Here is a 13,899-nt window from a genome sequence, read left to right as displayed (position 1 = left end):
TTCTTTCTTAGGAATTAGGACAACTACCCCAGTTTGCCATTCAATCTGTGTTATCATAGTCCTCCATGTGACTTAGAAGAGATGTGTCAACCATGACAGTCCTGCAATATCCAAAGTCTACAGAATCTCAGGCTGATTCTGCTCCACACTTGACGCCCTGCCACCAGGGAGCATTTTAACAATCTTGGTAACTTCTGCCACAGAAATGAAATTAACTTATTCCAGCATCCAGATTCTTTTTTTGTTGTTGTTGTTGTTTCAAGAAAGGACATGGTGACTAGTTTAAAGAGATCCTTAAGGTGCCCCTTCTAATGCTTGATGACATCCTCAGTCTGATGTTATCACCTGAACAAGAACCGGTAACCTTCAGGCCACACCTCCTTGAAAGTGCAATGGAGGTCTTGATCACAGTCCTTTCTAATTCCATGTTCCCAACCTACCTTGGAGAATACATGCAGAATATACATAGTTATTCACAAACATAGGCTCCTCCCCTAGAGATTCCCAGTTCACCATCACCAACCATTTAGTTTTACCAGCCTCTACTGCATACAAACCCAACTCACTACCAGGTAGTGAACGGCTGAGCCCTCTCTTCTTACGAGTATTCAAGACATAGCACAGTAGGTCTGGTGATGAGATTGCAAAAACAATCATTGACCTTTGGCTCACAGTGACCTGCTACCAAGTATACTTATGAATCACTTTGTGCTTGATAATATTCCTTGTAACTGTTGCAAAATATATTCAGTGCATGAATTAATATAATAAGTTCTGTGGATAAATAAACAAACAGTTTGTATTTCATATTTTGTTAATTTAAGTTAAAGTGCACATATGTATTTCTTTTGGTACAAAATTAAATAAGTTAATTTGGTATAAGTCTAAAAACATCAACAAACTCTCGTGAGGTTTAAAGTTTAAAGAAGTGAACTAGTGATATACAAGAATTTAAGAACTTCTTGTCATGACAAGCAGCCAGCAAAGTATATGTCTTACTTTGTTTTACCTCTGTTTATCATACCTGAATGCTATCTGGCTTATAACCTTCATGTTAGGTTTTACATTTGAGTAATACGTATTTTGTTTGCTGTGCATTCATTTAAGTTCTTACTGCGTTGTGGCATATGATCTCTCATGACAGTATGAAGATGACGGCAAGAAGACATTGATTAAGATGTGCTCATGACAAAAAGATTTACATGAAGAGAGCGGCAGTGTTTGTTATGAAAGTTCTTTGCCTTGTACACATAAAGACTTCACAAATCACAAACTGGGGTTTCAATATTCTGCTATTATTGATAAATAATCTAGTCCAAGTTTGAATAGTTTAAGTTTTTTTTTTTTTTTTAAATAAGTCAAAGATGCTGAAGGTAAAGTAAAAATAGGTGGAATCACCTTTTAGCCATTTCCTGCACAGGAAGCAATTATTGGAACCCAAAAGAGACAAGTAATTGTTATATTTTACATAAATCAGCTGCAATATTCTGTTTACAGAATAACAATACAATTTTGTTTTCACTTTCAGTTTCCTTTGTCTTGACCGCATTGTCTTTTACTGCAGGTCAGTTCATCTTCTCTTTTTTATCTTCAAATTACAAAAAAATATCTTTAGTTCTTATCCGAAGATTAACAGGCATGTTTAATTTATAGGTCGGATCAGGTTGGTAGGTCCAACTCAATGCTCTGGAAGGGTTGAAGTTTACTACAACAATATGTGGGGAACGATCTGTGATGATAACTGGGACATAGCTGATGCTGAAGTGGTTTGTAGACAGCTGGGCTGTGGTCCGGTTATAAGTGCACCAGGTTCTGCTCACTTTGGTCAAGGAGTTGGTCCAATCTTGCTTGATGATGTTCAGTGCTCAGGATATGAAAGCTCTCTAACCAATTGTTCACACAAAGGTTATGGGAGACATAACTGTGGTCACAGTGAGGATGCTGGTGTGATCTGTTCAGGTAAAGAAAAAATGCTTTACTGACAGCATTTAAAACTCGATTTTAAATGTTCAGACATTTAATATCAATTGACATGATTACATTTAGTGGACTTTATCTAATGGAAGCTTTTCTTTTCTCTCCATTGTTTGACCACAAAAATAAGTAAACTGACAGGAAAAGATTATTATTTTCAGTGTCATTCAGTTGTGGAAATAAACTTTAATTCTCACAACTTACTGTTTTTCAGTGAACCTTCCAAAGCCCAACATCTCTATAAGCTCTGCTGAGGTCACCTGGGGTCAACAAGTCAGCATCACTTGTTCTATGGCCGCGACAACTTTCACCTCTTTAAGTGGGACATTTATCCTCCAACAAACTTCAGGATCATTTAGAATGACTCAGTCATCATATTTCTCCTCTGTTACCTTCAACATCCCTAAAGTGACCCTGGATCATGATGGAGAATTCAAGTGTCAGTTTGAGAAAAGGATGTCAAGTAAAACATTCACCTCCCCCCTCAGTAACTCTGTTCGTCTCAATGGTAAGATTAAATAAATTGTGTAAAGAGTGAATATTTAGTGATATAAATATTTACAGAAAATCCATAATTCATCTTCTCAATTGGCCATGCCCTTATATGGAATAATATTATTCAATTTCCATGTCCATGTCTTTTTTTCACAGTGAGTCTGGAAAGACCCAACATTTCCCTGACTTCACCAAATGCAGGGTTGGTCTGGGGCCCAGGAGGAGCAGAGGTTACCAAGGGTTACGGCTTCTCCTTCACTTGCTCCATTAACCCCACATATCCTCAGGGAGATTTCTCTCTCATCTTCTCTGGGTCCAACATCACAGAAACCAGGCCAGCAGTCAACAACTCAGCCTCCTTCAACTTCCCAGCTGCTGAGTTTGAACACCAGGGCAACTACAGCTGTGTGTATGAGATTACCATGACTACACAGAGGTTCAGTTCTGATGAGACAGAACCCATTACTCTCATTATTAATTGTAAGTAACTGTGTATTTGGGAGATGTATATTTTATTCTCACAAAGTTCAATAAAATAACTTATTCGGGCGTTATTAGCTAAAAACACAAAGGTAATGCTAATAAGAAATGTACAAAATGCATTTTTTAAATAATGATTCTACTTAATGAAAAAAGGGAAACTATTAAAACCAACCTGACAACATGATATAAAGAAATGTCCCCTCAACCTAAGAACTGTTTCAACATTTAAGTTGGTCGGTCAGCTATTTCTGGTTCCCCACTAATAATTCCACACTGTTTTGTGTTGTTTTTTTCACTTGTAGATAATGAATCCTCCCCTTGTATTATTATTGTTGTTGTTGTTGTTATTATTATTACTTCTCAGATCTTTTAGCCTCTTTCATGTTGTCTAACTGGTCCTATAAAAGGGATTTTGTCGAGTAGAATAATCTGGTAAATTGCATTATTTAACAAGAATAGGGATGCATGTTGACTTGGTTAGCTTCTTTTCGGTTTCTAAATTTAACCATTTGAAAACTACATTTTGTTTTCACTCACTGTTATGAGATATGTATTGAATAGATAGATGAGATGGCAGCTCTTTTCAGAAGAATATGGCAGCTTACCTGGTTGGACGAGTTGGAATGAATCAAACATGTTTGAAGCTATAACCTGAACAACAGATTGGGCCTAAAACATCCAGCCTGACCCAACCTAAGCCATAGACATTTTATCTATGGCTTAGGTCAAGCAAAGATCAGACTTAGACTCAGGTCTAAATGTAAATTCTACTAACCAACTGTCGTCTCTTCTAGCCTTGTCGATGCCATGGGTATATTCATTCTCCAGATATTTTTTGCTGGTCCTGCTGGTGTTTCTAGCCGTCTGCCTGGGCTGCAGGAGAAGGCTTGGCTCTAAAAGGCCAGTAGCACCTGACCAAAACCAAGGTCTATATTCAGCAAGAGAAACATTTAAATAAACTAATTGATATTCTACTGTTTATTCATACATTCATTTGCTTCCTGTTGTCTCAGTGGCGTTACAGCAGTTAAACACACAAGACTATACAACTGATTTGGAGCAACAATGAAAAAGAAGCTGGAGATGGACAAAGAGTCGAAAAGCTGCAGCTGATCCAGAACGCTGCTGCTCACGTTCTCACTAAAACCAGGAAGATAGAGAACGTAACACCAGTTTTAAAGTCCCTACACTGGCTTCCTGTAGCTCAGAGAATAGACTTTAAAATAATGTTGTTAGTATATAAATCACTGAATGTCTTAGCACTACAGTACATTAAAGATCTACTGTTGTTGTATCAACATTCTTCTGGTTCTGCTCTGCATCCCCAGAACCAAACAAGGAGAAGCAGCATTCAGCTTCTATGCACCACAAATTTGGAACAAACTTCCTGAAAACTGTAAAACAGCTGAAACACTGAGTGCCTTTAATCTCGACTAACAACCCACCTGTTTAGAGTTGTATTTGAAACGTAATCAATTATGAATTTAACGATGGCACTTGACTTAATGTGATGTTTCGATTGTTGATTCTATTTTGCATGACTTTGTGTTTTTGTGTTTATGATGTAAAGCACGTTGAAATGCCTTGCTGCTGAAACAAAATTTGATTGATTGATTGAAGTGATGATGATCGTGATTATAAGGAAGCAGACATTAATTTAAGACAGATCAGTGTTGGTGTAAAGGATAACAAAGCAGCAGAACAAAGATCAGAAGAAGATGAGGAAGGTCTCATCTTCTTCTGAAGACGATGACTATGAGAATGTTACTGAACCTGGGGAAGTTAATGTGGCACAATATCAAAAATGTGAAAACATGTATCAAAGGGGTTGAAAATAGAAATCAAATTTCACTGTATAATTAGTCATAAAACTAATTAGCCCAAAAAATGTAATTGTGTGAGATAGTGGACTAGTTTAAGGTAAAGGATATGGTCATGTAGATAAATATTCAGTTTTCTGTATTGTTGCATTTCTGTAATTTGAACCAGCAGTGATTCAGGCTGGTTGCGATTGTGATTCTTCCTCGGTGTGTAAAATAACATTCATCGTGAGCCTTCTGTTTCTTCCTGGTTTTAAAGATCTGACTTTTATTTCAACTGATTCCAATTTGTCTTTAGAAAATTGATCAAAGGTACTTTTATTTTGTTCTCTTTGTGGATAAATTGTAAATCTAAATAATTTATTATTTATAGTGCAATTTAAAAACAACAACTGATTTAAACCAGCCCAAAGTTACATAGATTCATCTTTCCATTTCTGAAGATCTACAAATATAGTCAAATCCTCCAGGTTAATATGAGACAGATACCAAAAACAATTAAAACGGATAACAGAAGGTCACCTTTAGAGTAGAAATTATCACTCATTTAGTTTTTTCATACAGTTATACAACTCTCCAGTTAAACAAGATTCTATTCATATTTTAAGCAAAGCCCGAAGTATTCATTAGTTCACATTTCTAGCAGTCTGTAGATTTTATTAATTACAGTTAGCGTGATTAGAATGTTTAGCATTAACCAACAAGTTGTAACATAAGTAGATTCTTCCTTCCCTTATTCAAAAGATTCCCAAAAAGCCTGAATCAAGAAGCCTCTATAGAAAATACTGTTTTCTTTCTAGAATCTTTTTAGGTATCTATTTATATTTTTTCTAACTGCATTTTTAAACACCTTGCTGACCACCACAGTAACTTAATGTATTATTACTATTACTGTATTTCAATTTACCATATTAACTAATTATGAACATCTGTTTTAACCCTTTAAGGCATTGCGGTCACTACAGTGGACAGCTATCTAAAAGCTTGGATCTTGTGTTTCTTGTAGATTTGTATGTTATAAATGCACACAGACCACTGAAGTGGACACTAGTGCATCAGGCATTAAACTGCCACCTACTATCCATCCACTGCAAGTGCAAGAAATTTTTTGTTAAATCCAATATGGCGGACAGCCGGAAGTATATCAGACTAACTCGGGATTATCCAGTCCCCCCTCCCACTGTGGAAAACTCATGCAGATAAAAAAATATGGTGACATCAAGAAACCCCTAAAGACTAATACTACTGATGTATTTATCAAATAGCAACTTTATATTTGGAGAAAATTACAACTGATCACCTGTCCACTGAAGTGGATGTCATGCATCAGTGGCAATATTTTCACAGGTATTGATATCAATACTCTATCTATAGATCTACAATATGCAATATTCCCAAAAAGTATTTTGACTGTAAATAAACTGACATATTTTAGTTCTTAACTTGAAGTCCATTGTTGCTATTAAGAAGTAAAGTTTTCATACTTTACTGGCCAATTGTAGCAATAGTGATAGTGGAGATGAAGATAATAAGGAATCTGTGATCACTGATGTAAATCAAGATGTTGAGGAAGATTAAATAACTGAAGATGCAGAACCTACAGAACTCAAACCAGTATGCAGTCCAAAAAAAAAAAAAAAAAAAGAATCAAAATTTGACAGAACAGGAATTGAGGACATTTCCAGTAATAAATATTTAATCATGTCATACCTCAGATACCCAAGGTCGAGAATGTATTGATCGTCAGATTCAGGTCTTCATCCTGATATGATACTAAGTGTTTTTTCACTTCTTGAAGAAGGTGAATCTTTTGCATTTCAAGGTATCTGTAGCTAGAGATCTCAATTTTCTTATAGAACATATGCAACATCTTGCAGCAAACATTGAAGGAACCCAAGCTGTTCAATGTTTGCTTCTTGTCCACAGCTTCAACCTTGTATCTGCATTTCAGTTTGTTGTCTTGTTGAATGCCAGATTACTTATGTATGAACCTAATATTTTACATTCCTTATCTCTTAAGCTTCATTAAAGGTGATTATCCAAGTTCTTGCTTTGAACTATTCATTTTCTGTTTCTATTATATGTTTTGTTCACAAGTTCTTAAACCTAAAAATTCCATTGTTTAAAATTACTAAATACAATTTCTAACAGGAAAAGAAAATATTTCAGGTACAATTTATTTTATATAAGCCCATAAGTTAAATGCATAATCATATAATAATGTATAAGATTTCAACAGTTCAAAAATAAAATATTTAGCTGAATTTGTTTAATGATTTTTGTAACGTCATCTGCATATCAGTATGCCAGTGTTGTAGTACTCGAGATCGGTCTTGGTCTTGACTTGGTCTCGGGTTAGATGGTCTTGACCACAACACTGCAGTATGCATGTCCTCTGTTAACTCACTCATTTTTCTAAAGTGGCCGATATTTTCCCCCTCAGTTTCCTAACAGCCTCTCTTTGTCACATCCCATAATGTTGAATATTTATTTCACTTCGAACGGTAACGTCACAATATTTGAGACTTTGCTGTCATCATATTTTTATCCCAGAAAATTAACTTTGAAACAGAAACTGAACATATGTGCAAAAAACATTTACAACTTGCTCAAAGGAAAGAGAAACTACTTTTTCGATGTGCACAAGTGAGACAATTTGAAGAATGAACAAATAGTTTTAAGAATTTCAATTATGTTCTGAGAAATACACCATTGCATCTGAGAAAAAATCTGTCATTAAGATTATGTATTTATGTGGCACCTTCATGTTTGTTCTTGAGAATCTCAAGACTAAACCTGTCAGTTTTTCCTCTAAATGTAACCAAAACCATTTCAATCTAAGGGATGGCTGATTGTAATACCCTGATAATTTCATCCTAATGGCAATATCATTTTTTGTTTGCTTATCCAGAGGTTATACAATAAAGTTGCTCACAGTACATACACCATACATAACTTGAGTTCTCAGAACGTTTTTCACAATTACAATTTCTCACTAAATTTGCTTAGTGAAACCAAATCAGTGATTAGCTTTAGTTTTACCTAAAAGCTAAAAGCTGAATAAATGAGAAGATGACAAGGAAAAGAGAAACAAGAGAAAGGCTGGAAGAGAGCAAAGAAGAAAGAACCCTCAACACCCATGAAACTCCAGCTGAATGAGACATCCCATAGCAGAGGAAAAAGACAAGAAAAAAAAACAGCATCAAGACACATGAGCAGACAGAAGCTCTGAAAACAAGTTGTGTTAAGATGTTATGGAGGATCAATTCCCCATAACATAGAAACTGAAAAAAAAAATGATGAGAGACTGAGTTTGGCTTATGATTCCAGAAATTCTGGATGTTGTCACAGTTAAGCCAAAAAAACATTTAGTTTTATTAATAATTTTATTTAGAATAAATGACTGATTACAATGATTAATAATTACATAAGCCAAACATTGATGCAAAATCTGATTCCCAACAGTTTTGATGCCACTGTGTGAGGTTGGTACAACATTTTGGTTTCCAGAAGTCTGATTCCCAACAGCAGAGAAGGTGCATCATTAGAGATGACATGAGAAATTAACATAAGGTTATTTTTATGACCGTTTGTTAGAAGAACCTTACATATAAAAAACACAACATTGTGCTCTGTTCACTGTAAATATGGATACATTCTGACCGTAGCTCCATAGTAATTATATATCAGATTTCTTTATGAAGCATCTGGGTACAAGTTGTAGTTGACAGCCCAGCTATGTTAAAGCACCGATGACAGCAACTGATACAATGGCTAATTTTACAATATGTTCATTTCTAGAATGCATACATATCTATTCACATGGTCACATGTTGTGTTTTAACTGGCTAACTGTAGCTTTGGTATGAAAATCTTGGTTCATTGTTGACAATGAACAAGTTCTAACAACTTGTAGTTGTTAGTGGTCACTGGGGATTCCTGGGTGTTTCTTTGTGAAAAGTCTGTAAAAGTCTTTGCTAAAAACCAAAACCAACCAATTTAATGGATTCTAATGATTCTTTCAAGAAGAAAGATCCCTCATCTATCTAATTATGCCAAAAGCTTGTTGATGGAAACATACACATTATGACCAATGGAAAACGTGGTGAGGGACATTTTCACAATTACTCTATGGGTTCTATCCACATATTCTATTCTGTATGTATAATTTTGAACTTCTGTAAATATGATTTAACATTTATGTCCGTTGTGAGCTAAACTGAACTCTAAATACAACAATTAGCTCTTTATCAAGATTACTGGCAAATACAAAGCTGATAAAACATCTTTACTGTCACTCAGGCTCAATAAAGGCAAAAAAAAGTTTGGCAAGAAAGAATTGTTACTTTCTGTGCTTCACTCTGGTTCATGTATGTTTTGTGGTTTGGTTTTAGCTTTTTGGGGGGTTTAAGTACATTTGAAGCAATTGAAAACATGTCCGACACTCCCTTGACAGTACATATACTTTAAAGACTTGAGCTTGACACTTCCCCTTTTCTTGGATCGATGAGATCAAGTGACTAAATCCTGTGTGAAACTAATTCTCAGAGTTTGTGTTCAAGTTCCATGTTTGAGACGCTATAGTTAGACACCATGCTTTGAATTACAGAAGTAACAAATTAGTAGCTTCTGTCTGTTTTATAGCTGTTCACAGCTTAGCAAAGTTAAAATGGTTAGAAAGGAGTCTCAGTCGATGCATTTGGACTCGGGGTTGCGCATTTATGGATCTATAATTCTATATTCTAGATCTTCACAGGTGTTGCATCTTGTTCTCAGTTAAGTTTCTTGTAATTAGTAATGAGTTATTAATCACTAATTACTTCCCTGAGAAAATAGTCCAATTACTTTACTAATGACATATATTCAAAAAGAATTAATTTATAGTAACCAAGTCACTTTAAAAAAAAAGTATGCAGAATCTGAACATGCTATAAAGCAATATAACTTTTTAGTTGTGTCTAGTAACTTATACTCTTTAAAGGGGCACTATTATGTATTTGTAGGCACATATGCCATTTTACAGCACTGTTACCATCAGTTGTTATAAAAATCTGGTTTATATCAAACTTGACTCAAAACAAAATTGACTGTGTAGTTTAAAGCTTTGAAATTGTGCTTCTGTCTCTTTAAGAAGCTCCTAGTCTTTTTGACATTCCGCCTTCAGGATGTTCCTCCATTAAACCATTTACATTGTTCTTAGGAGCCCTGCACTGAGAAGTAGTGCAGGGCTCTACTTCTCAGCCCTGCTCAGCTGGGGCATAGATGATGATATGTATACATGTTTATACATATCAGCCAGAACACTTTCTTTATAATGAGAAGTAGGAGCTACATCTATAATGAAGTAGAAGTAGCTCCTATAAGTTGATTAACTTATGCACAAGTTAATCAAATGTTCTATAGGAGATTTTAGTGTCATAGTTAATAAAATGCATTGTCAGATATTTTGATCATGAAAGCTGAAGAATCCAAGAATTTACAGTGTACAAAAATGTAATTACTGCAATTAAAATGGTTATCTTAACTTGATAATGTGAGTGAAAATAATGCAGGAATGTGAACTTGTTCAACTAGGTGAGGGTAGTTTTCTTGCATAATGTGCAGTAATTGTTTGGTGTAAATTACAGTATTAAGTTATAATAACTCACAACTGAAGATTGAGCTGTCAGAACTTATAAAGCAATGCTTAGACAGCTAAGTTATTGTTAAATCAACTTAGTTGGATTTAAAATAGTTTTTGTTTTCTCAGTTAAAACAGTTGTCTGGTTGACTTTACCCACATTTGCTCTTTGCTCACTTATCTGGATCTTGATAACATTCTTGTCAAAGTCCAAGTCAATAAACACATTTTATTCCTCCTAATAAATAAAATCATAATTTGCAAACAGCTTTAGATATTTACTTGGGTCTTTTATATCAAATTGAAAAGAAAACATATTGATGATGTGAAACATTTAAATGTGACAGAAAAACAAAAACAGATTAAATCTATATGAGGGAAGCACTTCATAGAACTGTATGCTGATTGAAAATGAGTAAACTAACAGTAAAGATAGCATCTACATTAAGTGAAGCTTAAAGTCTACTCAGCTACTACCAGAGCTACAGAGAAAATTTTAAATGAAACCATAAAAGCTGTGGCTGTTTAAAGCTGTTTCAATAAGTTATTTTTATGACTGAATGCTTTTAAAAAAGATGAAGAGGAAGTGTTCATGTGGTAAGAAGTCAAGTTCCTTTCCACCAGTTTCAGTCCAGTTGAAGAAGACAGTGACACTTTATGCAGCTATGTGGAACAAAAAGCAGAGGAATCATCAGTTTTTTAAAGATTTTATCTGTAAGCTCATATTTCTACTTTTTTTCTATAGTCTCTCTCTCTTTAATTTTTTTTTTTATTTAAAAAATGAATTACATAAATCACCTGCCTTCTGTTAACAGAATGATAATTCAAAGTTTTATCTTGCAGTTTTCCTAGTCTTAGCCTTTTCTTCTTTCACCACAGGTCAGTTTATAAATTTCTCTTCCCATCTGGTGTCTTTCATTGTTTTCAGAACATTAACATAAACATGTTTAATCTTGTTCTTGAAGGTCAGATCAGGTTGGCAGGGCGAGGATCAACTCAGTGCTCTGGAAGGGTTGAAGTTTACCACAACGATACCTGGGGAACGGTCTGTGATGACGACTGGGACATAGCTGATGCTAATGTGGTTTGTCGACAGCTGGACTGTGGCCTTGCTATCAGTGCACCGGGTTCTGCTCGATTTGGTCAAGGAGTTGGAAAAATCTGGCTTGATAACGTTCAGTGCTCAGGAGATGAAAGCTCTCTAACCAGCTGTGGACACAGAGGTTATGGGACACATAACTGTGGCCACAGTGAAGATGCTGGTGTGATCTGTTCAGGTAAAGGAAAAAAGCTTTACAAATATTTAAATGTTCAATTTGAAAATGTTTATATACATCAGCCAGAGCACTTTCTTTTTTTCTTCTTTCTTTTTTCTTAGTGCATATGGCATGTACACTGATCAGAAATGATTGGATTTGAAGTGTCAACGCAAACAGCTTCTTCACAGAACATTAACATAAAAATGTCACATTTTGTTAAAGGTCTGGTCAGGTTGGCAGGTCCTGGATCAACTCGATGCTCTGGAAGGGTAGAAGTTTACCACAACGATACCTGGGGAACGGTCTGTGATGACAGCTGGGGCGTAGCTGATGCTAATGTGGTTTGTCGACAGCTGGACTGTGGTACAGCACTCAATGCAACGGGTTCAGCTCACTTTGGTCAAGGAGATGGAAAAATCTGGCTTGATGACGTTCGGTGCTCAGGAGATGAAAGCTCTCTAACCAGCTGTGGACACAGAGGTTATGGGACACATGACTGTGGCCACAGTGAGGATGCTGGTGTGATCTGTTCAGGTAAAGGAAAAAGCTTTACTAATCACATTTAAAATTTCATCTTCAATGTTTAGATCAGGCTTAAAAAATCCAGCCTAACCTTTAGGAAAACTGTAACTTGCTGATGGAATGTTAAATCACTGTGGTGAGTCCGGTCAGAACCCCAAAGAAACCAGAGTCGGTTGGTCCAACCTGCACTTGTTCAGTCTTTATTTCGCCGTAACGGTGTGGTTCTACAAAATATAAATAATAATGCAGCATCAGTGTCTGATGAATAAATGACTGAAATAATAACACAATTACTTAACTAACTACACTAATAAAGGTTACACAAACATTCTATTCTAAATAAACACAACACAAAACCACGTTGTATAGCTTAAGTGCGCACGTGAACGAAGCGTGCAATCAATTAACGCTAAAACTTAGATATTCAGATACACAAACAATATTCTTAACTTCCTAACATCACTTACTTGTATTCCACGCACACACATCGAAAATAAAAGGTAACAACTGCAAAAAAGTAACTCGAACTACACAAATGAGATAGATAACTCGACTCCTTCCTTTTCTTCTCTACCTTTTTTCATCTACGTGCTGATCCACAGGTGCTCTAAGCTACGCCCTCTTAAAGGGCCTCAGCACTTGAGCAGCCTTTTTCACACAACCCACACCCATAGGCAATGTGTCCGAGCCTGATCCACCCTGAATAATTAACATCACTTATGGGTCTGAGGCCTAAGTAAACCCGACATAATATTTTAATGAAGCTTTTGCAGTTTTCATTTTTAGACCATAATTTGAGAAAGCAAGCAATGTCTTTTCTCCCAATTTTAGCTTTTGTTTAGCATTTTCCAGCTCCATTTTGTCACTTGTTATAACCACAGGGTGAGCCAAGTGCAAATCATCTGATTTTTACGTGTGATTTTAAATAGTGGATCACAGCATAGCTGTGTGCATGTGTTGTGCTGTGTGCTGCACTTGTTACAATCTAATGAATAACAGCACCTCACTTTCTTTCCTTCATCAAACGGATAAGCTGCTTATACTCCTCTATTTAGGTAAGGTAATTTTATTTATATAGCACATTTTCAGCAACAAGGCAATCCAAAGTGCTTGTGTTAATCTACTTAGACCATACTAAGTAGATTAACACAACTTTATATTGTGCATTCATTCTCATTTGACTTTGGTTGTGGTATGTTTATTAATCGTGCCACAGAATCCGAGGTCGGGTCAGACTTGAATTTGAGCCATAAATCCAAACTCTGGCAAAAAAAAAAAAAAAAATATTTTAATGAGTAATTTGATAAAGCATTTGAAGACTAAACAAGCCAACAGTCAGAGGTAATGTAGGCTTAAAAAGAGGAGACACCATTGTGTCTCCTCTTTTGCGCAAAAAGGTTGTTGTTGCGCAACCTCCCCCCTGCCCCCGCTTCTCTCTCTCTCTACTTCCCCTTCTGAGAGGAGGAAGATGTTGCTCTCCAGCTCTCTGTCTAACGGGTCCAAGAAGCCTCTAACTCCTGAGTATTACTCCAGATAGAGGACATTCTGTTTAAGCTGGGCGCGAGAAAGACTAGCCTGATTTCTAACGACCTCCATCCAGATGTCCCACCCTTTTTCACCCTGTGAACTAGCCAGATCGAGCAGCCCTCAATCAGCTAGCTTCACAGAGCACACCTGTTAACGGTCGCGCTTTCTCTTTATTACAACTTGCACTTGTTACTGAACC

The 13,899-nt window shown here is 35.9% G+C and overlaps 2 protein-coding genes across 2 annotated transcripts; both read left to right on the top strand.

Annotated features, from left to right (window-relative positions):
* The first annotated feature begins 1,715 nt into the window (after positions 1-1,715).
* On the top strand, positions 1,716-2,957 carry LOC106960195 (deleted in malignant brain tumors 1 protein-like). The gene is made up of 3 exons (XM_015053169.1): positions 1,716-1,959; positions 2,189-2,482; positions 2,626-2,957. Exons 1-3 carry the CDS (start codon positions 1,716-1,718, stop codon positions 2,955-2,957), a joined length of 870 nt encoding a protein of 289 aa, XP_014908655.1.
* A 6,249-nt stretch (positions 2,958-9,206) lies between these two features.
* Positions 9,207-12,245, top strand: LOC106960194 (deleted in malignant brain tumors 1 protein-like). Its single transcript, XM_015053167.1, has 4 exons — positions 9,207-9,227; positions 11,208-11,271; positions 11,358-11,669; positions 11,874-12,245. Exons 1-4 carry the CDS (start codon positions 9,207-9,209, stop codon positions 12,215-12,217), a joined length of 741 nt encoding a protein of 246 aa, XP_014908653.1. The 3' UTR covers positions 12,218-12,245.
* The last annotated feature ends 1,654 nt before the right edge of the window (positions 12,246-13,899 follow it).

This window comes from Poecilia latipinna, unplaced genomic scaffold (assembly GCF_001443285.1).
Source record: "Poecilia latipinna isolate Pla-1442-1.1 unplaced genomic scaffold, P_latipinna-1.0 Scaffold1165, whole genome shotgun sequence".
Taxonomy (NCBI): domain Eukaryota; kingdom Metazoa; phylum Chordata; class Actinopteri; order Cyprinodontiformes; family Poeciliidae; genus Poecilia; species Poecilia latipinna.
Note: the sequence above shows the minus strand (reverse complement) of the source record. Positions and strands in the feature narration are given on the sequence as shown.

What these genes read in the sequence shown, in the direction of transcription:
- LOC106960194 (XM_015053167.1), top strand. Translation starts at nt 9,207, where the DNA reads ATGTCCGACACTCCCTTGACA. An exon ending in CTTTTCTTCTTTCACCACAG is followed by an intron (nt 11,272 to 11,357) that starts GTCAGTTTATAA and finishes TTGTTCTTGAAG; the next exon opens with GTCAGATCAGGTTGGCAGGG. An exon ending in TGCTGGTGTGATCTGTTCAG is followed by an intron (nt 11,670 to 11,873) that starts GTAAAGGAAAAA and finishes ATTTTGTTAAAG; the next exon opens with GTCTGGTCAGGTTGGCAGGT.
- LOC106960195 (XM_015053169.1), top strand. Translation starts at nt 1,716, where the DNA reads ATGTGGGGAACGATCTGTGATGATAACTGGGACATAGCTGATGCTGAA. An exon ending in TGCTGGTGTGATCTGTTCAG is followed by an intron (nt 1,960 to 2,188) that starts GTAAAGAAAAAA and finishes ACTGTTTTTCAG; the next exon opens with TGAACCTTCCAAAGCCCAAC. An exon ending in TAACTCTGTTCGTCTCAATG is followed by an intron (nt 2,483 to 2,625) that starts GTAAGATTAAAT and finishes TTTTTTTCACAG; the next exon opens with TGAGTCTGGAAAGACCCAAC.